At 47.4% G+C, this 25,493-nt stretch overlaps 10 protein-coding genes across 10 annotated transcripts; 5 read left to right on the forward strand and 5 right to left on the reverse strand.

The window, feature by feature from the left end:
- Window positions 1–501: 501 nt before the first annotated feature.
- On the forward strand, window positions 502–1,826 carry N7483_011251 (C2H2-type zinc finger protein; the record flags this gene model as incomplete). The annotated part of the gene is made up of 2 exons (XM_057094678.1): window positions 502–1,051; window positions 1,168–1,826. The coding sequence occupies 2 exons, from the start codon at window positions 502–504 to the stop codon at window positions 1,824–1,826; spliced, it is 1,209 nt and encodes a 402-aa protein (XP_056940649.1).
- Window positions 1,827–2,866: 1,040 nt separating this feature from the next.
- N7483_011252 (chromatin-remodeling ATPase CHD1) lies at window positions 2,867–7,386 on the reverse strand (the record flags this gene model as incomplete). Its single annotated transcript, XM_057094679.1, has 2 exons — window positions 2,867–2,984; window positions 3,050–7,386. 2 exons carry the CDS (start codon window positions 7,384–7,386, stop codon window positions 2,867–2,869), a joined length of 4,455 nt encoding a protein of 1,484 aa, XP_056940650.1.
- Window positions 7,387–8,495: 1,109 nt separating this feature from the next.
- On the forward strand, window positions 8,496–10,692 carry N7483_011253 (ATP-binding cassette domain-containing protein; the record flags this gene model as incomplete). The annotated part of the gene is made up of 6 exons (XM_057094680.1): window positions 8,496–8,515; window positions 8,593–8,617; window positions 8,764–9,166; window positions 9,222–9,383; window positions 9,439–9,535; window positions 9,597–10,692. 6 exons carry the CDS (start codon window positions 8,496–8,498, stop codon window positions 10,690–10,692), a joined length of 1,803 nt encoding a protein of 600 aa, XP_056940651.1.
- Window positions 10,693–10,706: 14 nt separating this feature from the next.
- On the forward strand, window positions 10,707–10,945 carry N7483_011254 (uncharacterized protein; the record flags this gene model as incomplete). Its single annotated transcript, XM_057094681.1, has 2 exons — window positions 10,707–10,803; window positions 10,839–10,945. 2 exons carry the CDS (start codon window positions 10,707–10,709, stop codon window positions 10,943–10,945), a joined length of 204 nt encoding a protein of 67 aa, XP_056940652.1.
- Window positions 10,946–11,821: 876 nt separating this feature from the next.
- On the forward strand, window positions 11,822–13,275 carry N7483_011255 (WD40 repeat domain-containing protein; the record flags this gene model as incomplete). Its single annotated transcript, XM_057094682.1, has 3 exons — window positions 11,822–11,859; window positions 11,910–12,075; window positions 12,130–13,275. 3 exons carry the CDS (start codon window positions 11,822–11,824, stop codon window positions 13,273–13,275), a joined length of 1,350 nt encoding a protein of 449 aa, XP_056940653.1.
- A 352-nt stretch (window positions 13,276–13,627) lies between these two features.
- Window positions 13,628–14,262, reverse strand: N7483_011256 (uncharacterized protein; the record flags this gene model as incomplete). The annotated part of the gene is made up of 2 exons (XM_057094683.1): window positions 13,628–14,059; window positions 14,116–14,262. The coding sequence occupies 2 exons, from the start codon at window positions 14,260–14,262 to the stop codon at window positions 13,628–13,630; spliced, it is 579 nt and encodes a 192-aa protein (XP_056940654.1).
- Window positions 14,263–15,104: 842 nt separating this feature from the next.
- N7483_011257 (uncharacterized protein) lies at window positions 15,105–16,238 on the reverse strand (the record flags this gene model as incomplete). Its single annotated transcript, XM_057094684.1, has 4 exons — window positions 15,105–15,143; window positions 15,198–15,290; window positions 15,340–15,554; window positions 15,611–16,238. 4 exons carry the CDS (start codon window positions 16,236–16,238, stop codon window positions 15,105–15,107), a joined length of 975 nt encoding a protein of 324 aa, XP_056940655.1.
- Window positions 16,239–16,979: 741 nt separating this feature from the next.
- On the reverse strand, window positions 16,980–17,817 carry N7483_011258 (uncharacterized protein; the record flags this gene model as incomplete). Its single annotated transcript, XM_057094685.1, has 2 exons — window positions 16,980–17,155; window positions 17,220–17,817. 2 exons carry the CDS (start codon window positions 17,815–17,817, stop codon window positions 16,980–16,982), a joined length of 774 nt encoding a protein of 257 aa, XP_056940656.1.
- A 1,301-nt stretch (window positions 17,818–19,118) lies between these two features.
- Window positions 19,119–20,693, reverse strand: N7483_011259 (U4/U6-U5 snRNP complex subunit PRP31; the record flags this gene model as incomplete). Its single annotated transcript, XM_057094686.1, has 1 exon — window positions 19,119–20,693. One exon carries the CDS (start codon window positions 20,691–20,693, stop codon window positions 19,119–19,121), a length of 1,575 nt encoding a protein of 524 aa, XP_056940657.1.
- A 439-nt stretch (window positions 20,694–21,132) lies between these two features.
- clf1 (putative cell cycle control protein (Cwf4)) lies at window positions 21,133–23,219 on the forward strand (the record flags this gene model as incomplete). Its single annotated transcript, XM_057094687.1, has 2 exons — window positions 21,133–22,914; window positions 22,989–23,219. The coding sequence occupies 2 exons, from the start codon at window positions 21,133–21,135 to the stop codon at window positions 23,217–23,219; spliced, it is 2,013 nt and encodes a 670-aa protein (XP_056940658.1).
- Window positions 23,220–25,493: the final 2,274 nt, after the last annotated feature.

Here is a 25,493-nt window from a genome sequence, read left to right on the forward strand (position 1 = left end):
TAGAAAATGGTTCAAAACTTAAAGCAATGAATGACAAATCATTATGTATAAATCAATCAAGAGATCAGATCAAGTGTAGAAGAGTCAACATGCAATCTCACGGGAAATCGAACCCGAGAGTCCAATACGGAGATTGTCTGCATTGCAGAATTCTTCTTTGCGTTCATCAGGGAAGGAGAGTGAATTGTAAGAGGAATAGGGTCAAGAGCATACCTATTGATTACAAATTGATAGAAATGGAGAATTCCAAGGTTGTGTCTATTGTTAATTTTCATTTCCATAGTTGAATACATTGTGTGTGATAGAAGAGGAGGAAGAAAAAAAAAACATGGAAAATCCAAGTTAAGCTAAGACATCCTCACGTGATTCTTGGGGAACCCAACAGCTTCACTGTCTCTCACTTCAGTGGAAACAACAAGTGGAATAAATTCCCGACCCCCCTGGTCCTTGTTTCTGTCTCGACACAACTTTCTTTGTCGCTGACAACCCTTGACTTTAACAATGGCGTCCCGCGATTCCCCCGGTTCCCCCCTTTCATCAGTCGGTACCGCAGATGAGTCCGACCACGAGTCCATCAGACATGAAAGCCGCGCGCAATCCCCATCAGCATCATCGAATATGCCTCCGTCAAAACGACGCCGTACAGGCGTAGCTTCATGGGATCGCAATACTCCTCTTTCCTCTGTCCACGATGACGTCCCTCCTCCAGCTTCGCCCACAGCCTCCATCTCATCCGATAGCTCAGGCGACATCCCAAACTCCCCTAGCCTGGCTGGTCTCCTTGGCAACAATGTGGACGAGGATTACAGCGGTCAAAGTACCGACCAGGTCACTGTATGCCAGTGGGATGGATGCACAGTCGGTGACCTGAGCAACATGGATGGGTTGGTGCAGCACCTCCACAACGAGCACATCGGGAGCCGACAGAAGCGGTACTCCTGCGAGTGGATCGACTGCAGCCGTAAAGGCCAAACACATGCCAGTGCGTACGCTCTTCGAGCTCATATGCGCAGTCATACTCGCGAGAAGCCTTTCTACTGTACTCTACCCGGTATGTTTAACTTGCTCCCTTTCATGCGAATTTACAGACAAATCGGAGGAAGTCGATATCGTCATGCAATTACAATGCATATAAAGAGCATCTTCAGACTAACGTTGTATACTCAGAATGTGACCGCAATTTCACTCGCTCCGATGCCTTGACGAAACATATGCGCTCGGTCCATGAAATCGATTCCCTCCGCCAAGCAGAAGCAAAAGCTCATGCTGCTGCTAATGCCAATTCCACTCCCACTGTCAGTATTGCGCCAAGCGTTACTGGTACACCCGCCTCAAAGCTTCAGCGTATCCGCTTGAAGCTATCGCACCCACACAAAGACGGCGAAGCCGATCATCCAGACCAGATCATTTCGATGAGCGCTGCACCGCTACCAGAACCCGACGTCGAAGATACGATGCCCGAGCTTGGTCCTGAGCTCGGACTCGAACCTCACGAGCTTGCGATGCCGCCGCGCGAGCTGTACAGGTTGCTTCGGCGGCAGATTCACTGGGCGGAGAATGAGGGGTCTGAATTACGTGCAGAATGGGAGCTGCTTCAGCCTAGACGCGAGCGCGCGTGGAGAGAGAAGGATGCCGTGTTCGATGACCTCATTGAGGCTGAACTCAAGCTATTTAATGTTCTGATTGGCGATTCAGATGACGCGAATGTGAACTTGATGACCAGTCTTGAAAGACTTCAACAGCAGCAAGTCTTGTTCACGCGACAGCAGGAGGATCTTAGAGCTAAGTCTGTGGAGATGGATGTGGATGATGCTGCAGCAGTCTAGTTTGACGCATTATTATTAACTCTGATCTCTTTTTACGGAACCTGTTAAGCTTTTATTGATCGGTGTCCATGGCGTTTCTTTTCTTTACATTATGACCAAGGGTTGGAAGGGATGGACAATTGTATGAATAGTTTACTTTTATTTCTATGCTGGATGCTAGCATATTCCCGGTTATCTTTATCAAACTGATTTACGACGGACTTGTCGATATCGATGTCCCTAATACTATCTTATTACGATCTACCAAGTATCTGTGAAAGAAAATAGAGTAAGAAGTCCTGATGAGGACGTTTCATTTATTCTAAAAATAAAACATGGGAGATTGGGCATCACAAATAGTGCTCCAAGCCAGCTGAATGATCTTGTGCAAATACAGAAAAATCAGTCGACGCCGGGTAGCCACACTCCATAGGATACAATGTGCTGAAAAACAAAATGACATCGAGAAATTCCAATGTTGAATCAAAATGGGAAAGGAAGCCGTGGCCTGCTAGAACAGTTTTAATGACTGTATCTGAGCACGTTCGGAGACGAGAAAATTAGACGTGGGCAGATCCAGCTACCCTAGATCTCCAAAGGGTAGAGATCAAGTTTCGCGATCTGCCGAAGGATGGAGGGACAGAGAGAAAGAGAGAAGGAAGAAATAATAAATGGAAAAAAGCCAAAGCTGAAAAGACGAGCAAGGAGATAGAAACTCCGAAAAGAGAACCCCAAACACGCCATGCAAATATCATCTGACGTTCGAATCGTAATCCGAGTCAAATCGAATTCTCCTTCTGTGCTTGTTTTTGGGTAGCGCAAATCATTCGACGCCTTTCGCAATGCCATGCATACAGCTCATTGAATCCGTATGTACTTTCAATGAAATCATTGACTTTTCTTTTTAAAAAAGCGCGGTGAAGTGAGGGAGGGAGGGAAGTGACGTGGATCTGAGAGATAAGAAAAATTGAGATGGGCACTCCCGCCGCTCTTTATGACATGTGTGTTGCCATCTGTAAGGAAGAGTGTGGATGTGGGTGGATGTGCAGAGACGGAGAACTCTATGAGCCGGCAGAGGGCTTCGAGGCATTCTTCGCTTCCTGGACCTTTTGGAACATGGTTTGAAGCTTGGTGCCAGTAACCTCTCTGTTAGGCCAGTAGTTGACCGAAACATAGTCCCTGATTAGAAGGTTAGCAGATGAACGGATGTGTATTGATTAAGAGATATTTCATAGTGAACTTACCACAGGCGTTTTTCCAGAGAGGCCATAGCCTTATCACTGCCCAGAGTTTCACAAATGAACTCGCCAATTTTCATAATGGTGGTTCGAAGCTCGTGAGCCCGTTTAGACTTATCTGGGTAGTTCTTGGCTGTGATCTTGGACACGTTGTCCAGGATGCCTACAATAGGCTTAAACAGCATGAAGGCCATATCTTCCTTCTCTTTGCTCGATCCACCATTCTCTTGAGATTTCCGACGACGAAGCTCGTCAGCGTCAGACGTACGATGTCGAGGACGACCAGCATCATGGCCGGATTTGGGCCGGTCGTGACTGGGGGTGTGACGGTCGTTGCCATCCCGACCAGTATTAGTGTGGGAGCGTTGTCGTGCACGATCAACCTCTCTTTGACCCTTCCGAGATGATGGAGCAGGAGATGCTGACACACTGCCACTGCCAAAACGAGAATTACGCTTGTTGTTTCGGTGATGGTTGTCCACAGCCCGTCTAGCGCTGGCGTTGTTGCCGCTGCTGTATTTGTTCCTCAGAACTGAGAGCAGATACTCCGCTCGGCGAACAAGATGAACAGCGCCAGGAGATTTGGTAGACTTTTCCTCGCCCTGCAAACGTTGGGTCTTCCTTTCCACACGATGCTCCTCTAAGAAGAACTTATCACCGAGACCCAAGTCTGTGTCGTCGCGGATTTGAGTCCACGCACCGAATCCGTGTCGAGCGATACCAACCAAGAGCATACCGTCCTCTCGGGCACCCCAGGGGCAACTGTAGTCTGCTAGTTTCGTGGCCTCTGGAAGACGGAAATTCCTGAAGTCTGCGAGAGAGGTAGTCATATCTCGAACAAGTCGCATATCAGGTGGTCGGTCAACAATGGTCCAGGCATTCAACCGTTTGACACCGTGATGATCAAAAAGAACAGCCTTTTGTTCTTTCTTCGTGAGATTCTTGCCAGATTGCTTGAGAGCCTCCAACTGAGCCAAGTTCTCCTGGACAAGAGATTCGGCCTTCTGAGTCATCTCGTCGAGAGCGGCCTTTACTGTATCCCGATCGCGATTCTGTAACCGAGAATCTTCGAGGATGAGTTCCTCGCAATCCTCCATGGCACCATAACGAAGGAACGCACGAGAAAGAGCCCGGTATTCCTTTTCACCCAAGGGGCGCTTCGGGTCCAGTGAGCTGTTGTCATCGTCGTCATCTTCTTCAATAGCAACTTGAGCTCGAGCTTGTCGCTTTGCCTTGCGCTCCTCCCGTGAATCCCGGGACTGAGTGGCAGCTTGGCGTTTTCGCGGCTGATTCTGCTCGATCACATCTGCAAGATACTTCTCATCTGCTTTGCGCTTCTCCTCCGCCTTGATCTCGTTCAGTTGCTCTTTGGGGATAATGTCATCCCAGCTAAGATCATCCACTTTGATGTCAACGAAATCGAAGGCCTTCAAGAATTCTTCACCACCGTCCGCTTGAATCTGCTCAGTTTCTTCGGTCTGGTGAAGCTCGGCGTTGGCAAGCACAGACTCAATATCAAGCGACTCCAGCTTCTTCTGGTTGTCAGTCTGCTCAAACATCTTCTGGCCACGACGCTTAAGAATGCGAGAAATATCTTCTGTTGAATTGGGTTCACCGAGGACCCGAGACATCTTAGTCTGCATCTCAGAGGCTTCCTTATCAGTGACACCACGTTGGATTGTGATGAACTCCAGTAACAGCTTGTTTCGAGCTCTTTCGATAACTTCTTCTTCGATTGTGTCTTTTGAAACCAGGCGATAGACACTGACAGGGCGGGTCTGTCCAATTCGATGAGCACGAGCCATGGCCTGCAGATCAGCCTGTGGGTTCCAATCCGAGTCAAACAGGACGACTGTATCCGCAGTCATCAAGTTAATTCCAAGACCACCGGCACGCGTGGAGAGAAGGAATGCAAAATCGGTACTTTCGGGGGCATTGTAGTGCTCAATGGCCAAGCGACGAGCAGCTGAAGGAATGGTTCCGTCCAGACGCTGATACTTGTAGTTACGATACTCCATGTATTCACTGAGGATGTTGAGCATGCCAACCATTTGACAGAAAATCAAAACACGATGACCGTCTCTCTTCAGCTTGCCGAGAAGTTGATCCAGCAACATCATCTTTCCACTGCTGGTAATCATAGCGCGCAGGATATCCTCACGTCTGGTGCTTCCTTCAAGAATTCTCGCCTCTGCATTGGGAAACATGAAAGGATGGTTACTGGCTTTCTTCAGTTCCATCATGATATTCAAAAGTGACTGCTTGACTCCCCTGGCACCATCATTGAGTGCAGCGTAATTCTTGGTGAGAATGTTCTTGTAGTACTCCAGCTGAACGTCGGAGAGCTCAACTCGAATGATTTTCTCTGTCTTTGGAGGAAGGTCACTCTCCACCTTGGACTTAGTACGTCGTAGCATGTACGGTTGAATAGCATCTGTCAACTCGGCCAGCTTCTGTGATGCGGCATCAGAGTTGAGATCCATGTCAACATCAACTTGGATCACACCGGGGTTCAGAAAGTCCATGAGAGATGCCAGTTCGGCAAGATTGTTTTGAATTGGTGTACCAGTGATAAGGAGACGGGCTTGACATTTCCACTCGACCAGCTTCATGTAAAGCTGGGAGTCACGATTCTTGAGACGATGGGCCTCGTCAACGGCCATAAACTGCCATTTGAATTGTCCAAGGAATGGGGAGTCATTCATGGCGTACTCATAGGTCGTTAACAGCACGTGGAATTTTGGTCGTTTGGGATTCCCATCAACCATCAATTCATAGTCGCGCAGAACGCTGCGAGCCTTTTCGCTGCCATTGTAAACAACGTAATTCAGGTCCGGTGTCCAGTAATCAAAGGTATCAGCCCATGCAGGCATTGTTGACAAGGGGACAATCACAATGAAAGGACCTTGTTGCCTGCGAACATGTCGCATCCAATTGATGAAAGACACAGTTTGCACGGTCTTACCAAGACCCATCTCATCAGCCAGCACCACGTTACGATCTCGAACCCAATTGAATGCAAGGAAGTTCAAGCCCTTCACTTGGAAGTCTTTCAGCTCGCCATTTTCTAAGAAGCTCGGTGAGGTATGAATAGGTTCGAATGACTTGCGCGTGGCCGGATTTGTTTCCATCTTGTCGGAGACAGGGTGACGAGCAGAACGATCAATGAAGCGGTCAATCTCACGCTGTGCGATCTCACTGACCAGGTCTTCTGGTTCCCAAGTACATGAATCATAGAAGAGACGTTTCCACTTGACAAGATATTCGGTTACGCCATTGTCTTCCCGAACACCAATCACACGCTCAACCTGCTTGTAATCCTCAATGGCCTCAACGTCTCTTTCGCGATCGAGGTTCCACTTTTCACGATCTTCCGGAGGGGCATCTGGGTCATGCTGGAGGCGAAGATCTTCATTGAGGACCTTGCGAACGTAATTATCCACACGACGAGTGCTCCGATAGTTCACAAGTTCTTCATTGGGGACCCAACTGGAATGGTAGTAAGATTGGTCTTGCCACTTAATGTAGAACTCGAAGTCTTGGCGGTCTACGTCCGCGCCATTGGAATCTGAGTCGTCCTTGAGTCGATGATTAAGAACGACATCGACGGCTGGTCGGGTATCTTCTGCGTAGCTGGCAGCCCAGTAATCTGGGCCGAGCTCATCGGCATCCTCCTCAAATATCTCATCATCCTCATCCTCATTGTAATTTGACACTTTGGACGCGTTTCTGGTAGAAAAGCGAACCTCGGAGAGGGATGGTTCCATGCCTGGAGCTTGCTGAAGACGACGACGCCTCGCCTTGTCCGCACGAGCATTTTTCCCACCGTACTCATCATCACTTTCTGTCTCTGAGAACGATGACACAGTAGCTGACCGCGAGGTTTTGGAAGGCTGTTGAGATGGTTCCTTGCGCCGACGCTTCAAGCGCGGCGCAACAGCGTCAGATTCCGAGTCGGATGAGTCCACGAGATGGCGTGTTGTGCGAGCACGACCACTTCGACGCAGTCCGAAGAGATCGGCATTTTGGTTGATGTACTCGCGTTCATCCGGCGGCGATGATTTGCGCTTCATACCTCGATCGCCATTGGGTGATGAAGAGTTTTCACGACTCGACCGATCCATTTCCTCATCACTGTTTTCCATCACGACGTCTTCATCTTCGGCATCAGAAGCTTGAGATTCGGCATCATATGAATCGTCCGCGACATCGGGTTCGGGGGAGGACTCGGAGACAGGATGGGACTCGACAGGTTCGGAGGGGCTTCGTTCGCTTCTCGCAAATGCATCGCTATCTGCTCCGGCGTAGTCGGCAGATGGCGAATGCAAGAAGCCATTTGACATTGTAGATGTAGAAGGAGGTTCTTGACCTGATGGGATCACCATGCTAGATGCTATGACCGAGGGGTCAGTCAGCATTGAAGCTCAATTCAGGCTCGTGGGGATGCTAGGTTTGTGAAGTTGGGTAGAACAGTGATACGCGACTCAATTTGCAGGGATTTGAAGCTAATAGATGGTAGATTGGGGTATGATATCAAGACTTGATGGGCTTTGATGGATTTTGATGCTCAGCCTGATGGACGCGGTCACGACTGAAGCAGGCGCCACGAGGGGATTGACCACGATGAACCATCCAGTAAGAACGAGAACATCACATTTGGGTAATTCGGTTTATCAGATTCCTCCACCTCGTGTAAACCATATGATTTTGGCAATCTTGACAGTGGGTCGATGAACGCGGAGAAGTACCCGGACAAAGGTGCTCTGGCGACATGTTTTGGGAATGCGTTAACACGAAAAGAAAAAAATAATAACTTACACTCCATAGCGTGGTGACCCCAGAAGAGGGGAGACTAAGGTATCAATGTTGTAAAAAAGTAATGGTGGGTGGGGAAGGCGAAGATGCTGGAGATAGAAGACAAGACGAGTGAGGGAGATGAGAGTTGGGGGAGGATGATTCGGGTTTGGTTTGGTTTCCGGGCAAGGATCGACTGCGGGGCCTGAGGGGTCAGGCATTAACTTTCCCGGGCTTACCGATATGGACTAGCGTACTCGCTTCGCGCGTGAACAACTGTCAGTCATGTGATATCAAACGATGACTGGATTAACTATTATTCCGTGACTATTCTCTCAACCAATTAAATCCCTGATAAATAATGCGGGCATCCCTCTGGGCGGTCACTACGTTTTAGCCTGAGGCACCTCAGCCCACAATAAGAAAGAAGAAAGCCTAGTTCATTTCTTGCCCCCGACGCTGCCATTGTTGTCTTCAACTCCGCCAGTTTGAGCCTGCGCAGATACTTGCTGCTCTACTGCAACCGATCAACAGTGTCGTGCAAGTTACGCTCTTGCCTCCCCTCAACGGTCCCTCTTTGAAAATCCCTAGCGCACGCATTCCTTGTTACCCGCTTTTATACCTGACACTGGTTCCTTGAACCGAAGCCGCCGCCATCATGTCTGACAAGCTTACACGGTATGTACTTGATGTCTATGGAGAATCAAGATTCCACTTCTATAAATGCGCGTCGCTAATCAGTTTGCGTCTTGAAGTATTGCTATTATCAACTCGGACAAGGTTCGTTCCAAGTCTACCCCGCTAATGCGATGAAAAAAAACCTCGTTCACAGCCCGCTTACCAAAATTTCCGAACCATTAGTGCAAACCGAAGGTATGAGAAGTCGTATGGGATATCAAAACGAGCTTTATACTGATTTATAACAGAAATGTCGTCAAGAGTGCAAGAAGGCCTGCCCTGTCGTCCGTACCGGTAAACTCTGTATCGAGGTCACCCCCGAGTCGAAGATCGCCTTCATTTCCGAGCGCCTGTGTATTGGTTGCGGTATCTGTCCGAAGAAATGTCCCTTCGGCGCTATTCACATCATCAACTTGCCTACCAACCTGGAGAGCCAGGTCACCCACCGTTACTCGGCCAACAGCTTCAAGCTTCACCGTCTTCCCATGCCCCGCCCTGGACAGGTCCTTGGTCTTGTTGGAACAAACGGTATCGGAAAGAGTACTGCTTTGAAGATTCTCAGTGGAAAGCTCAAGCCTAACCTGGGTCGTTATGATAATCCTCCTGACTGGGAGGAGATCCTGAAGTACTTCCGTGGTTCCGAGTTGCAGAGTCAGTCTTCAAAATATGCGTTCTACAAGGAGTTCAATTTACTAACTTGAGGTAGACTACTTCACCAAGATCCTGGAAGATGACTTGAAGGCTGTCGTGAAGCCTCAGTACGTTGACCAGATTCCTCGCGCCGTGAAGGGACCCGTCAAGGAGGTGCAGGCGCTCATTCAGAGTCGTGCCCAACTTGACAACATGGAGGAGATCATGGATGTTTTGGGTAAGTCAATCGATATAAAAAAAATTGTCCTTGGATTTGGGCTAATTTCTCGCAGAATTGAGACAGGTTGCCGACCGTGATATTAATCACCTTTCCGGTGGTGAGCTGCAGCGTTTTGCCCTTGGTCTGGTCTGTGTCCAGAACGCTGATGTGTAAGTACCTATTCAAGCAAACACCAAGAAAAAGCGGAGCTCGCGTCTGACTTCATCCTAGCTACATGTTTGACGAGCCTTCCTCCTACCTCGATGTCAAGCAGCGTCTGGCTGCTGCTCGTACCATCCGAAGCCTTCTCCGTCCCGATGACTATGTTATTGTTGTGGAGCACGATTTGTCCGTCCTCGATTATCTTTCCGACTTCATCTGTGTTCTTTACGGTCGCCCTGCCGTCTATGGTGTTGTGACTCTGCCTTCCTCTGTCCGTGAGGGTATCAACATCTTCTTGGATGGTCACATCCCCACTGAGAACTTGCGTTTCCGTGAGGAATCTCTCAGCTTCCGTCTGAGCGAGGCTGGTGACGACTTCCTTGCCGACAAGGCCCGTGCCTTCAGCTACCCCAACATGGAGAAGACCCTCGGCAACTTCCACCTCAAGATCGACTCTGGTCGATTCACCGATTCCGAGATTATTGTCATGATGGGTGAGAACGGAACTGGAAAGACTACTTTCTGTAAGATGCTTGCTGGTGCTGAGAAGCCCGACCACGGCTCTTCGATTCCCAAGATGAACATCTCCATGAAGCCCCAGAAGATTACCCCCAAGTTCCAGGGTACTGTGCGTCAACTGTTCTTCAAGCGTATTAAGGCTGCCTTCCTTTCGCCCCAATTCCAGACCGATGTCTACAAGCCCCTTAAGCTTGACGATTTCATTGACCAGGAGGTCCAGAACCTGTCTGGTGGTGAGTTGCAGCGTGTCGCCATTGTCCTGGCTCTGGGTATCCCCGCCGATATCTACCTCATTGACGAGCCTTCTGCCTACCTTGACTCTGAACAGCGTATTATCGCTGCTCGTGTGATTAAGCGTTTCATCATGCACACCAAGAAGACTGCCTTCATCGTCGAGCACGATTTCATCATGGCTACCTACCTTGCTGACCGTGTCATCGTTTTCGACGGTAAGCCCTCCATCGACGCCCACGCCAACACTCCCGAGTCTCTGGTCACTGGCTGCAACAAGTTCCTGCAGAACCTGGATGTCACTTTCCGTCGTGACCCCAACAGTTACCGTCCTCGTATCAACAAGTACCAGAGTCAGATGGACCAGGAGCAGAAGTTGGCAGGCAACTACTACTTCCTGGAGGAGGAGGCCTGAAGAGGGCATCTTCAATGAGCATCATCGTCGCCATCACCGCCGTGATGGCCGCGATTCTGAGCGGCGGCGCAACCGGCGCCGGTTGCGCCGTAGCACAAAAGGGTTCAGGCGGTTAATGGCGTTCCCAGGCGTTTTCAGAGTCCCAGTGCGGATGCAGGGCGAGATGTACTCTCGTGGTGAGGATTCTCCCATGGACAGTGACGAGGATGGTGGTGGCGACGATGATGATCCTGGTGGCAAGAAATTTGGCTAGACAATGGCTCTAACTACCCTTTGGGCAATTCTTCGTCCATCTCTTGGATCATCGTGAGCTCGCCCACCCCTCGTAATCTGCCCTGCAAGCAATTCCACAGGCTCTCCGGTCACTGTTTTACACGCATACCCGGATTTTTTTGGCGGAATCGCCTCCCTGATCTTTTGGTCGGGGATTTTTATTTGCTTGGCATGATTTTCGAAAGGAGTTATTTCATGGTTTCTTAAAAGCTATCGATGACTTCATGAATGATATAGAGATGGAGGTTTTTTTTCTTCAGAAGAATCCGCCATGTGCGGGGGAAAAGTCATTGTTGAACAGCTTATCTTGTACATTGATGCGTTTTTAGACGCATTATTATGGTTATCTCTCAGTTATTGATGATATTTTCTATTCAAGTTCCTACTGAAGTCTTCCATTCAATCTTGTGAGAAATCAAGGATTCTATTCAATCGCTAATCCGATCATCCTGCGAGCTCTGGGCATAGACCTTGATAGCACAGCCAGCCTTGCATCTTATGGCTAAAAAGGCTTGGACTAGATGTGATTAGTAAACTCCCTGCATGGCGGCCCATTATCCAACCCCTGACACCATTGCCCAGGTAGCAGACACCGGAATTTACGAAACAACTTGAAGTATTGCAGTAAAGCCTTTCTCTATTCTTGTTGGAATAGGTTTCGCTGAGCCCCTGGTGATGAAAGAAGCAATCCCGAGGTCTAGTTCTTTGTTCAAACATTTCAATACTTAAGTCACGCCCGGGCGGTGTTGCTACAGCTTCAATCTCACTGGCAACTCCCCACCTGCAACCAAAGTATACCTTCACTAATACTATACCCTGGGGAACAATTAATATCAAGGTCCGAGTCACATTGATCATGGGAACTGTTTTGACCGAGTCACAGTCTACAGAGCTGTATACTTATCCTTTCCCCGAGTTGAAAGAACTTTACTGATTATCAACAGACACAAAGCGATAATTGGATATCTATCAACAATAAACGCCCAGAAATCTGTGACAACTCTACGGGACGAATTGGGGTTGAATGAAGATTATACCGACCAGACACTGCAACAGCTTTCCAAGATACTGAAGAAAAAATGGACTACCAACACACTACTTCAGAGGAGGGTATGAGGAATTCCTTTATACCCAAGTAGTCTATCATTACTAAAATATTCCCAGATCATGGTGCTAGAAAGTCAGGTCGAACAACTAAGCAAAGAACTTGAATCATTGCCTAAATCACAGCCACGCAGCAAGGACCCAGTCAACTGGCTTCCAGTACAGCCAACATATACTTTGCAATCTCACCGAGCTGCAATTACATGTGTGGCATTCCACCCTCGATTCTCCTCTTTGGCATCCAGTTCAGAGGACTGTACCATCAAGATCTGGGATTGGGAGCTCGGTGAACTCGACAAGACCTTTAAAGGACACACCGGAACCATAACAGGGCTTGATTTCGGTGGTCAAAATGACCGCACCATACTTGCCTCCTGCTCTAATGACCTACTAATCAAGATCTGGGATCCTAGCAATAATTACGCGAACATTCGAACTCTCTCAGGACATGATCATTCTGTGTCTTCTATTCGATTTCTCCAGCCGGATCAAAATATCCTTGTCTCAGCTAGCCGTGACTCATCGATTCGTTTATGGGACGTCTCAAGTGGCACCTGCGTGAAAACAATTTCTACATATTGCGACTGGATCCGGGATGTGGCACCTTCGTTCGATGGGAGATGGCTTGTATCTGGTGGTAAAGATCATGATGCAACAATTTGGGATGTTACCACAGGTGCTTCTCAAGCTGTCCTTCGAGGCCATGGAAACTACCTCGAATGCTGTGCTTTTGCTCCCCCAGCCAGCCATCGGTATCTTGCAGCACTAGCAGGCCTTAAACCAGATCCGAAAGTGACACCATCAGCTTTATTTGTTGCTACAGCCGGTCGGGATATGGCGATCAAGCTTTGGCATTCGCACGGTGCCCTGATTAAGACTCTGGTGGGTCATGACGGCTGGGTTCGAGATTTGGTGTTTCATCCAGGCGGAAGATACCTGCTTAGTGTGGGCGATGATCGAGTGTTACGGTGCTGGGATCTGGCTGAGGGGGCAAGGTTGTGGAAGACAATGGAGAATGTGCATGGCGGGTTTGTCAGTTGTATTCGATGGGTGCCTAATGCACCGGGTGATGTTGAAAACCCCAGTTTATCGACGCTTTGTCTGGAAACTAAAAGAGACCCTGGAAGTGAAAGTGGTCAGTCTGAGTTAAGATGTGTTTTGGCTACTGGTAGTGCAGATCGGAAAGTACGCATCTTTACTGCTTAGTTACCAAACCCCATGGGCCTTTGCCTTCAAATGTCGGAGATGGTATCGATTGATATGATTTCACAGATGGGATTGAAATACTAGTACATAATAGTGATGTTTCAGTGGAGAAATCGTTGAAAACAGATGAGCATATCTGAACTACAACTTTCTAAGAGAATTACCTGAAACTCGATTTCCAGTATTATCTCCAAAAACAAAGTAGTTATACAATTGTTAAGCTATAAAATCATCATAGAATAATAACATCACATCACATCATCCAATCCTGTCAAATTATAACTTCTTTTGAAAAAGAAAAATCTCCAAGTCTTCAAATCACCCAAACACAGACATATAACCTCCCAACCGATCACTCATCATCCAGGGTAAGCTCATCGGAGCTATCAACAAAATCGTTAAGCCGATCTGCAACCGCACTGTAAACAGAATCCATGATGAACGGGACATCAGAAGCATGGATCCTGTTTCCACCGTGCCATCCACTTCCAATCTGGATGTTCTCAATCGGTTTGGTATCCTTGTTCTTGTTGATGGAGGTTGTAACGGTCCAGCCATCTATATACTGAGTCGCAGAAGGAGTGGGACTGTATTGCTGGACCTTGGATGGTGTTGCGGCGACTGGTGTCGGAATGACACTCTGTGCTTTACCATGGCTTGCTTGGCTAGTTGGTGTTGCGGCCACTGAAGGGGTGCTTGATGGGACATCCGATGCTCCTGGTGATGGGATGCCTAGCATACCTAGGACGTCGGCAAGGTAGCGCTCAGTATCGGGAATAATTCTCTGTGAGAGTGTTAGAAAGGTTAAGAGAAGCTGGATCGTGCATGGCGTTGACTTACCGGGTCGCGAGGCTCTATCACTGAAGCCCGTTGCGCATCAGTTCGAGTTGCACCCGAATCATGGATTGGAACAGCGTAAACAGTCGTGGCCAAAAGCGCAGTGACCATGGCGAGTGTCCAAGAGGACCCGGATCCGAGAGAAAGCATTTTGATTATGGTTGTTGGATGAAGTTGAGGTCTGAAATTGAATGTTTGAAAAGTGCTGGAGTTACAGCAATGCCAAGGGGGAAGTACACAAGAAGAATAGAGGGTCTCCACACCCGTGGTCGATCAGGATCCACTGGTGATTCATATAGCTTGTTTTCTCAGGAGTTGAAAATTGTTTATCACTTGAAGGGTCCTGTGGAATGAGGGATTGATACAATGAATTCCGGCTCTCGCATACTTTATCCAGTAAACCTAGTGCCTCATATTTTCTAAAACGGCTACATTTAACAACCAATTGAATTTCCCGCTATTTGATTCAATCTAACTATTTTTCAGTTTACTTTGAAGATAAATTTCCCGCTATTGTGGTCTCTTAGGAGACCCTTGATGCGAAACTAGAGATGTCTGTGCACGTCGTTAATCCCTGGAATGACAACCGACATTCCCCGTCCAACCAACGTCAAAACACAACAAAACTCTGAACCTGGTATGTCATCATGACAGTGCCGAGAAGGGGCTCAATCAAAGCTCTATTGCAGTATAGGGAGGGTTGTAATCGGGGGGGGGGGGGGTACTGGGAATGAAGTGTGTTACTCCCCTGAGCCATATTGACGTCGTTTGGTTCTAATTTTAGTCGAGGAGATCTTCAAATGTTGTGTAATAACATTTGAACTTTGGAATATTCTCATCTCTCAAACTACTTAATATATACCTTTTTGGAAAATGAAAACAAAGATATCACAGCGTACGAGGTTGAATATACGACTCGACGATGGATGACAGCAGCCATGCAATGGTAGTGCCAGCCTTTGTATATGACTTCGAGTTCCTGATAAAAAATATCAAACGCCATCATTGAAAGTATAATGGTTCATCCATCTCTAAGACATCATTAGAATCTTCATCTTATCATGATCAAGATTCGAGAAACAAACCTTATCATATGGCTTTGACGAGTCACAGAATCGAAGATCGGTAGCAAGGCGGATAACATTATCCGGATCATGATTGATAGTGGATGCATGGATCTAGAATTACCATTAACTTAGGCACATCAACTAGATGAGGTCAACATACCATGTGAGGCTTATGCAAGACAACATCACCAGCTTCGTAGGCCGAGACCAGCCAACGTCGGCCATGTTCACGGGCAAATTCAGCCGGGAATTCCGACAGCAAGCCCGTTGCCATCATATTCGAATTAAAGGCATTTTTAGCCTCGTCATCACTCATCCCGGCTTCTTTTGCCTTTTTGTAAAATGCCAACTCAAGCTCAACTCCAATGCTATCCCCTGTGACATTGTTAGTATCTATGATCAGTGTAAGTAGAAGCGACGCCGCAACATACCATTTTCCAGATAGATCAGTCCACCACCATTCAACTTGATATCTCCAATAGGAACCCAGGCGGTGATGCTAGTCGGATCGCCGTGGCGCAAGAAGATCTGATCATAGTGTACACCAATCGGCTTGGAGCCGGGAATATTATTCCTTAGCAGTGTACGGCGTAGGTTAAGGGTATCCTTATTCCAACCGGAGAACTTCGCAATGAAGTCGTACAATGCGGGATGGTTGCAGAACTTCTCGGCATACCAGTCCGCGTAGTGAGCGTTTAGAGCAAGGTCGACAAATGCCGCTGCTTGGTCACCACCAGGTCTTCCGTTACCCTCGGCATGTCCTGCGCCAATACCTGGGTAGTCTTCGTGACTCTTGGATGGGTTGAAGATTCCTTCCACAGACTCAGATCCTGGCTTCAGGACACCAGTGGATTGTACTGATGAGAAATATGCGTTGCGAGCTTCGAGGACATCTTCTCGGGGGATGATTTGCTTCAGGAAGAGGTATCCGTCATTATCGTATCGCTTGCGGAGCTCTTCAAGAGGGAGTGAGGGATCAGAGGGGCGGAGGAGGACTGCATTGTCTGAGTTCAAGGGTCCGTCGGTGACTGCAAGGTTGTCTGCTAAGATAGCGACCATTTTGGATTTGTTGCCCAGTTAGTCTGGTAAAAGCACGTATGATTCTTAAGATGAATGGAATAATCACCAGGTCACACTGCATATTTATACCATTTTGAACCGTGACCTTCCAGTATTCTCTTTAATCCTGGACCCCACCATCGCGGGGAACTTGAAGACAAGAAATAAACCCTTCAACCCTCCAACCAGAAGTTAATAATTGTCATACATGCCCCGCTTCTAAGGGTATGTCAGCAGTTCTGTGGTGCTTGTGACTGAATGTTAATTCAACTGATACCCAGACCTCAACAACAAGGGTAACTATCCCCGCTTTGTTGCGGGAATTTATACTAAATTAGGAGCTGAGTGGATCCTAGAGCGCCTCCACAGCGGGGGATAATACCCTTTCCCTTTCAAGTGGGGAGTGTCAGTGGATACAAGTGATTTCATAGTGTTCCTATTCAAATGTTGAACTGGGTCAAGTTCTTCATACTATTGCTCCAGATGTCAGCTTGGACATCTGGACAGGCTTTATTCTTATCCGGGCCCAGGTGATCAAGTGATGAGGATCCAGCGTGTTGGCACATGCGTGAGTTCACCTATCTGACCATCCTAGTAGTAAGTGAACAGGGTAGATATTTCAGATGTTGCATTATTAATTCAAGTTTGTCTCATAGTTTCTCGCTTCAAATCACAGGTGATGCAACATGATCTATACACAACAAAACTAACACCGATATGCTAATGAGAGATATAGCCCCATCATTCGTCTTCCTTCGTCCATTCACTCATGCTCCAAGATGAAACACCATTCTCAATAACCAACTTCATGGTCGAGAAGACAATCTCTTCATACCATTCTCGCCCAGCCGCTCTCGCCTTGGCGTGCCACGGTCCTCGACCACCCAGCCTCGCATCATTTCTATTGCGCCAGATACCTACAAAAAATCATCAATACTTGATCACCAAAGTGAGAACTGGATGAGAGAGTTTTCCACTTACAAGTTGCCAGGTTCTGCCGCTGCTCATTCTTCGTCCCAAACCAATATTTCAACAATCCACCACTTGCGGTAGCTTCCTGGTGCGAGTAGGCATCCAATGCATGCAAATACTCATTATCGATATTTGGCTGTAACCGTGACCGAAAGGACACGACATAGAATGTTTGCGTTGTCCATGTGTGACCCTCATTCTCTGAAAAAGTCTTCAGGAGATCGAAGACTTCGGTCCAGTTGAAAGAGTCTAAGTACTCTGCTGTGGCATAGTCGTTTCGAATAGGCTTGAAATACGCCAATGCAAGAGATAAAAGTCGACTTTGGTCGTCCAGAGTCTTCAAATCGAGAAGATGCGGAGATTCATTATATGGCGAGGCGATTAGACGGGAATCAGTGTCCGAAGATGGATATTGCTGTCCTTCTTTTTGCAATTGCAATTGACGGGATGCTGCAGCTTGGAATTTCAATTCCTCAAAGTCTGATGTTACCAGATCGTGACGAAGAAGACTGTTCAAGGTCTGGTCAGGACTTGATACTTGTTCTTTGTTCAAGTCGAGTTTTGTCGATGTGATTACCGGTTTTTGGATGGGGATTTCTATCGCCATGATTGAATGCGAACGATGCTTTCTGAAATATGAATTTTGTTTAAAGAAAAGAAAGAAAAGAAAAGTCACAGGGTATATGCAAGTGTATATGTATCGACGTGTCTCGATGATGGCCTTGATAATGTTGAAAAAAGATGCTGTACTCGACAACAAGGTGCAAAGGGTATAATGAAAAGGACAAAAGCTTTTCATCTCTTATACCATAAAATGAGCACGCAAGCTCTGCACACCGCTACCATGTTTCTCTATTTGTGCCACATTCCCCCAGATTGCGAAAGACCGGCTAAAGAAATCGGCACTAGCACGCCATATCAAAGTTTGGGTCAGGGATTACGTTGACATTTACTGGTCACTTTTTTCTATATATGCATTTACTAATAGAAATTCATTGATTCGTAGTATCTCTTTGAACTTGAATTGATCTACACGGTGAAAGGGTGACAAATTACTCCACGTGTTTCAGGACAACCCTAATTTTTTTCTGATTTCGAATATTCATCTCAAGTGCTGGATCTGGTACCTGGATCCGTTGCCGCTTTTATGCGTAAATTTTGCAGGTGGCGATATTTCCAAACTTATGGATTACGTGATTTGCTACCAAACTTGAACAGTGATTGAACTTGTTTGAAATTATCTTATTTAATTTATTGTAGATTCTGCATTGTAATTGAGCACATGTGGAAGATGGCAGTAGTATAGAACGGATGAGTTGGATCATCCGACATCTCCAGGGCTAAAGTCATGGATGATCATACTACCTAGTAATATTGAAGTTGAAAATTTCCACACGTACAATCTCACTGGTCAAGATTCGACTGGAATCTGGGTTTTCTGTGGACGGAGTACTCCGTCCAACCCAATAAATCAATCAATAATAGCACATAAAGAAAATATATTCCTCTCAATTGTCGGTGTGTGTACGGAGTAAAGCGGCGAGGTTGATCAGCAACGCCTCGTAGACATTTGAGTAGTGGAGCCCAAGGTTATTCATGTTGAAGTGCAGCTGGTCAAAGGTTGCCCCTGGACCACTGCAAGGTCCTGCATAATACCAAAACGTGTCGCGGTGGCAACTTGAAGTAAGTATTTACCGTAGATCACTGATTAAAAGCGAGAGAAAGACATCTCAAATGAGACCATGTAGCTATCCATATCCAGGGCACATAAATTTTATCATTGGATATTGTCTACTATACAAAAGAGGTATCACATTAACATGAAAGCCAAGCCCCGTCATTGATCATATTTGAACGCCTCCCAAATGCAAATTGCGCAAGCAAAAGAAATATGATAAGCGCATGCAACTATGGCCTAGCGGGAGGTCCCATCTTGCCATTCCCGGTATCCACCTTCTTCTTAGGTGGCAATGTAGGGACCTTAAACCCTTCTTTATCCTTGACTTGCACGCTGCTTTGTCCACCGCCAACCTGGGTGAATGTTCCAGAGTTGAACCATCGGTCCTCCTCGGCCTTGCGCTTGCGATTCAGTTCCGCTTGCACCTTAGGATCAACAAGCTCTAGACCCTGCACCGGTGTGAAAGCAATAGTACTGGCCGTTCCAGCCGAGCCACCGCCCAGAGAAGTTCCAACTCCAGAGCTGCGGAGACCCTTGGATTGGAGAACGCTGGCTGTACCGCTCATACCACCCTGACCAAAACCACGTAGTGAGGAAGCTGTGCCGCTGGATGGTGTGGCTCCTCCCCAGCCCTTATTGTTCTTGCTGAGCTTCGCACGTGTGCGCTGGTCGATTTGTGTAGCACGAATCCGGCCATCGTTCTGTTGACCCAGCATACCCAGACCAACAGTTCCTTCACCAGTGCCGTATCCAACCTCTGATTCTTCCTTACCGAATGCAACCCGGTTCTGAGCCTTGCGCAGTTCGGTCATGGCGATAGCTTCCTTCGCCTTTCGGGCACGCCGACCACCACGCTTTCGGGAAGGCTTGTCGTCAGGTGCTGGGAGAGCCTTCACTCCAGAGTTGGGGGCAGGTTCGGTCAATTTTTCCAGACGCTTGAAGCACTGTTCTTTCAAGTCTTCGCCGAGAGAACCGTCCTTGCTGTAGTTTGATACATCGGCACGAGTAGCCAGAACCATTTTTGCAGAGACAATTCGAATAGCTTGTTTTTTCAGATCATTGGGCACCTCTTGAATGAGTGGTGAGTCGTAGAGGAATCCCTGAGACCGGACTCCATGATTCGTAGCAAAACCCAATCCATCCTGTCGTCTGGATCCCTGTGCACCGAGGTTACAGGCGGGGATCTTAGCCAGTTCGAGTAATCCACCAGTCTGGTTAAGGAACTGCGCAGCGGTTTGGGCTCCGATGAGGGTTGCGAGATTAGGCGCAATTTGATTCACGCGGGATCGGATACTCTCTGTAAGAGCTGTACGCTCACGATCCAATCTGATGATCTTTTCACATGTATCCAGAACCACCTTCAGCTCGGAATCGGTCATCTCACGGCCACGGGTAGTTGTTCCTTCGACTGCCACAACCATCAGAGATGGGCCGTCCAATACGGACTTGAGCGACTCGCCCACCATATCATCTATGGAGTTTGACAGCGCTTTGATATCGTCCAGAGGTCCATTTTTGAGGATACCGACGGTTTTCGCATACTTGATAGGACTCGTGACGAGGGTTTCTAGTTCCGGGAATCGGATAGAGTAGTGGTCGCGTAGAACTTTGTGTAGTCGGGTGAGCTCGTCACCTGTAGTGATCGAACGGTCAAACTCGTTGGTGGGGTCGGCGCCTTCTTTGGATGCGTTTAGCTCTTCATCTTGATCCATGCTTTCATCTTGGTCTTGATCTTGTTCAAGGCCGTCATCCTGGAAGTCTGAATCTTCTTCGAAATCGCGCAGAAGCTCCTCCGCGGTCGACATGGTGACGGTTTATGGAGGCGTAACCTTCCTCGGATATTGAACAACAGAAGTGAGAGGTGTTACTGACGCTGTTGGAAGAAGTCAAGTTTCTTTAGAATGATTTGCGATGCAAAGCGGAAGAAGAGCTGCGCTTAGTCACGCAAGCTAATACGGGTGCGGGTAAAACCCAGATGCGCAGGTTTATCGATTTCAATCGGGAAGTGAACCTGGAGGACCAAGAAGCTATAAATCGCCTTCACCTGTGATAGGGTCTGGGTGTCACAAATTTTTCTTGAGGAAATAGCCTGCATACTCTAGGCTACCCTCATTTCATCTAAATCCCACAAGTGCCGTCAGTTCGACGACCACTTTCCCGAATACATTTCTACTCTCCGGCCGACCTTCTGCAAATTACCATCTTTGATCTCCCCACGAACCCCGATTCCCCCAACCCGCCATAATGGAGGCTTCTCGAGGCCCTCCCCGGGTCAAGAACAAGGCCGCTGCGCCTATCCAGATTTCTGCAGAGCAGCTGCTCCGCGAAGCCGTGGATCGACAAGAGCCTGGTCTGCAAGCCCCGACCCAGCGCTTCGCTGATCTGGAGGAGCTCCACGAGTTCCAGGGTCGCAAGCGCAAGGAATTCGAAGACTATGTGCGTCGAAACCGAATTAACATGAACAACTGGATGCGCTATGCGGCATGGGAATTAGAACAGAAAGAATTCCGTCGCGCGCGATCCATCTTCGAGCGAGCCCTGGACGTCGACTCGACCGCCCCCGTGTTATGGATTCGGTACATTGAAGCTGAGATGAAAACCCGGAACATCAACCATGCTCGCAACTTGCTCGATCGCGCCGTTACTATCCTCCCTCGCGTCGATAAACTCTGGTACAAATATGTCTACATGGAGGAGACCCTGGGTAATATCCCTGGTACCCGGCAAGTCTTTGAGCGGTGGATGGCATGGGAGCCAGAGGAGGGAGCTTGGAGTGCGTACATCAAGTTGGAAAAACGTTATAATGAGTTTGAGCGGGCGCGGGCGATCTACCAGCGATTCACTATTGTGCATCCCGACCCGCGCAATTGGATCAAATGGGCTCGTTTCGAGGAAGAGTCCGGAACGAGTGATCTGGTTCGCGAGGTCTACGGCATTGCTATTGAGACACTGGGAGAAGACTTTATGGACGAGAAGCTCTTCATTGCTTATGCCAAGTTTGAGGCAAAGCTGAAGGAGTATGAGCGTGCTCGAGCAATTTACAAATACGCCCTGGACCGTATGTCCCGATCTAAGTCTATGACTTTGCACAAGGCCTACACAACCTTTGAAAAGCAGTTCGGAGATCGCGAAGGTGTTGAAGATGTGATTCTTTCTAAGCGTCGGGTTCAATATGAAGAGCAGCTGAAGGAGAACCCACGGAATTACGATATATGGTTCGACTTCGCCCGGTTGGAGGAAACCGCTGGCGACGCAGAGAAAGTCCGCGATGTCTACGAGCGTGCCATTGCTCAGATCCCGCCTTCACAAGAAAAGCGCCACTGGCGTCGTTATATCTACCTCTGGATCTTCTACGCTGTATGGGAAGAGATGGAGGCGAAGGATATCTCTCGTGCGCGACAGATCTACCAAGAATGCATCAAGTTGATCCCGCACAAGAAGTTCACTTTCGCAAAGGTGTGGTTGATGAAGGCACAGTTTGAGGTCCGACAAATGGAGCTGCAGACCGCACGGAAGACATTGGGCATGGCTATTGGTGCTTGCCCGAAGGATAAGCTTTTCCGTGGATACATTGAATTGGAGCGACAGCTCTTCGAGTTCGTGCGATGCCGGACCTTGTATGAGAAGCAGATTGAATGGAATTCCTCCAACAGTCAATCCTGGATCCAATATGCGGAACTGGAACGCGGCTTGGATGATCTTGACCGTGCACGTGGTCTTTACGAGTTGGGCATCGAACAACCCACACTGGATATGCCCGAGTTGGTGTGGAAGTCCTACATTGACTTTGAAGAGTACGAAGGCGAGTATGATCGTGTTCGGGCGCTATACGAGCGTCTCCTCTCGAAGACCGATCATGTGAAGGTGTGGATCAACTACGCCCGGTTCGAGATCAACGTACCGGAAGACGAAGAGGAAGAAGAGGAGGAGGAGGAGCGACCCATCAGTGAAGAAGCGAAACAACGAGCTCGTGCCGTCTTCACCCGGGCCCACAAAGTGTTCAAAGACAAGGACCTCAAGGAAGAGGTATGTTTTTACTCCCATTTGCAGCGTATACTATCTGCCTATGAAAATTGTATACTAATCTTTTTTTTCTTTAGCGGGTGGAATTGCTCAATGCCTGGCGATCATTTGAAAACACTCATGGTTCGCCAGAGGATATCGAGAAGATCGAGAAACAGATGCCGCGGCGGGTCAAAAAACGTCGTAAGCTGGAGGATGATCGGTACGAGGAGTACATGGACTACGTGTTCCCAGCAGATGACCAATCGGCGGCCAATCTGTCACGACTGCTCCAGAAGGCACACCAATGGAAACAAGCCCAGGGATAAAAGTTCTGAAGGAGATGTTCGAGTATTTAGTGTGATTCATAATATCCATATTGTTCTGGTACGAAGTATATCTTCAAATTTTGCCCACTATATCATCCTAATCAGATTAGCTTGTAAGTGTCCATGCGTTGACGATATACCTGTACATGTCCTGATGTGTTCACATACTTACTAGGTACTCAGACAGTACTAGTATCATCTACAGGTGCCAGTGACTGAAAGGCTAGCTGCTCATCAAGTTTATACATGTGGACATACTGACATGGTAGTACTAGTAGGCAACTGGCAGCCCTCGGGATAACCTTCCAAGATTGGAATATTTGAAGCTACCCGTGGCCCCGGGGACTAGGTGTGTATCAATACATAGACTGATTCTGCCTCTCTCCTCGGGTATTATACCAGGCGGTGAGTAAGTAAAAGAGATACGGCTAACATCCATGGATGGATTGATCCGAGTCATAGTATAAATCAAACATTTGAATCAATGTTAGCTTTCAAGTCGAATCATGATACGGGACTCCGAACTTGAACTTGAACAGCTGCCACCTGCCAGTGCACATCCATCAATCCATCATGATCATGCCAGTGGACATGATCTGGATGGGCAGTAAATCAAGCACTTGAGATATATACTACGCCATAGTACCGGCATAATAGTACGCCTAGCCATCCATCGGAAGCGCGAACATTTGAACTCCGACTCGGAGCCCGAGTCCAAGTCTTAACTTGAAACTTCAAAACTTGAACCAGGTACATAGTATCAACTACTACTACATATAGTACCTAGGCACCTGTACGTACTGGATTTCCCCCGAAAAGTGGGGCTTTCCTAATCTGGTGACCGCCGCTTTTATGAGGGCGCTCAGGCTCAGGCTCAGTGAGTAGTTTGCAGTCTGGGGCTCAGGCTCACTGAGCGAGTCTGTGAGTCACGTGAGTGCTTAGTGAGTGTTCAGTGATCCTGATCCTGATCATTCGCTGACTCATCGCATTGGCTGACTGGAGGCATCTATTCGGCACCTAAGCTACTTCCTACCTATAACAATAGTAGTATCAATCATCAACCAGGCCCATTAATGTTTTCATCAAGTTCTTGATGGCCCTTCGTTCCCACATGGTCGGCATTCCCTCGTATCTCAATATCCTTAATGTATTATTAGCTCTAGACTATGGCGCATACCCACCATCCTAATCCATGTCTTATTAATCGTCTTGGTTACCAACATAAATAATGCTTAGATCTCCTCCATTTTATCTCCATCATATCTAAGACTTGTTTTCTGAAATGATCATTCTTCATACGAGCTTTATCATTGAGATTCAAATGACATCTTCAGTGTCACCGAGGCTCAATTGAAACATGCAACCGACTCTGAAAAGGAAATTTTCCGCTCCTGGAAAAGAAGATCTTATCAAACGTAGGAAGATAAACCGACAGATACAGAATGGCTATGTGTTTGGCGCCCATGTAAAGGAGGATGCGATCAGAAATAAAGATAAGCGTTTGCCAATAACAAAGGGCATATGCGCACAGATCCTGAAGTCTTAGATGAAGTACGTTTTCATACAACTCTATGTTATAAAATGAGTACTAAACCGGATTATTGATTTGATTACAGATTCGTCAAGAAGTACAATCTCACATAATACGACTTAAGGCCAGGCAGCGCGATTCTAGACCACGTCACTCTTAAAGAGTTCATCCGCTTCTATATACACGATGCAAAAGGAAGGATATGTGAGAATGGTCGACCAGTGATGTCAAGTGTCGTCAACTGCGCAGAAAGGCTTTTTGGTGGATTTGAAGAGAAAATTTCTATCACCATTGTAGAAGAAGATTGGCAGGAAATTTATAATGTGAGTGCGGATTAATAATTTGCGATCTTCTTGTGAGTAAGTTACGCTAATCATGAACAGTGGATCAAGAATACTTTGACCGCAAAAGAAAAAGTGATTAAAGATGTCAAGTCCCTGAGCCTCAAGTTTACAAGAAAGGACTTCTTGAGGATAGTCTCCTCCTTATGGGAAACAGACCATTCTAAGTTTATGCCTGGATTGCTTAAAGTCACGATTTTACTGGCACTTTAACTATATCTGCTCACTGGAGCTAGAATAGGTATATTTATTCCATCTTATGACCAAAGGTTCGAAAGAGGTCTCTGATATAAAGTAGGTGAAGCATCTAGGAATTTTAAAAGGACCTTATGCTAAGGGGTTTGTAGCATATCAAGTTGGTATTTTTTTAATCTTCCAAAGCTCCATGGAGGGTTGATTTCA

The sequence above is a fragment of the Penicillium malachiteum genome (assembly GCF_028827825.1).
Source record: "Penicillium malachiteum strain IBT 17515 chromosome Unknown utg000005l:1.0-9002435.0:326005.0-9005861.0, whole genome shotgun sequence".
In the NCBI taxonomy this organism is placed as follows: Eukaryota; Fungi; Ascomycota; class Eurotiomycetes; order Eurotiales; family Aspergillaceae; genus Penicillium; species Penicillium malachiteum.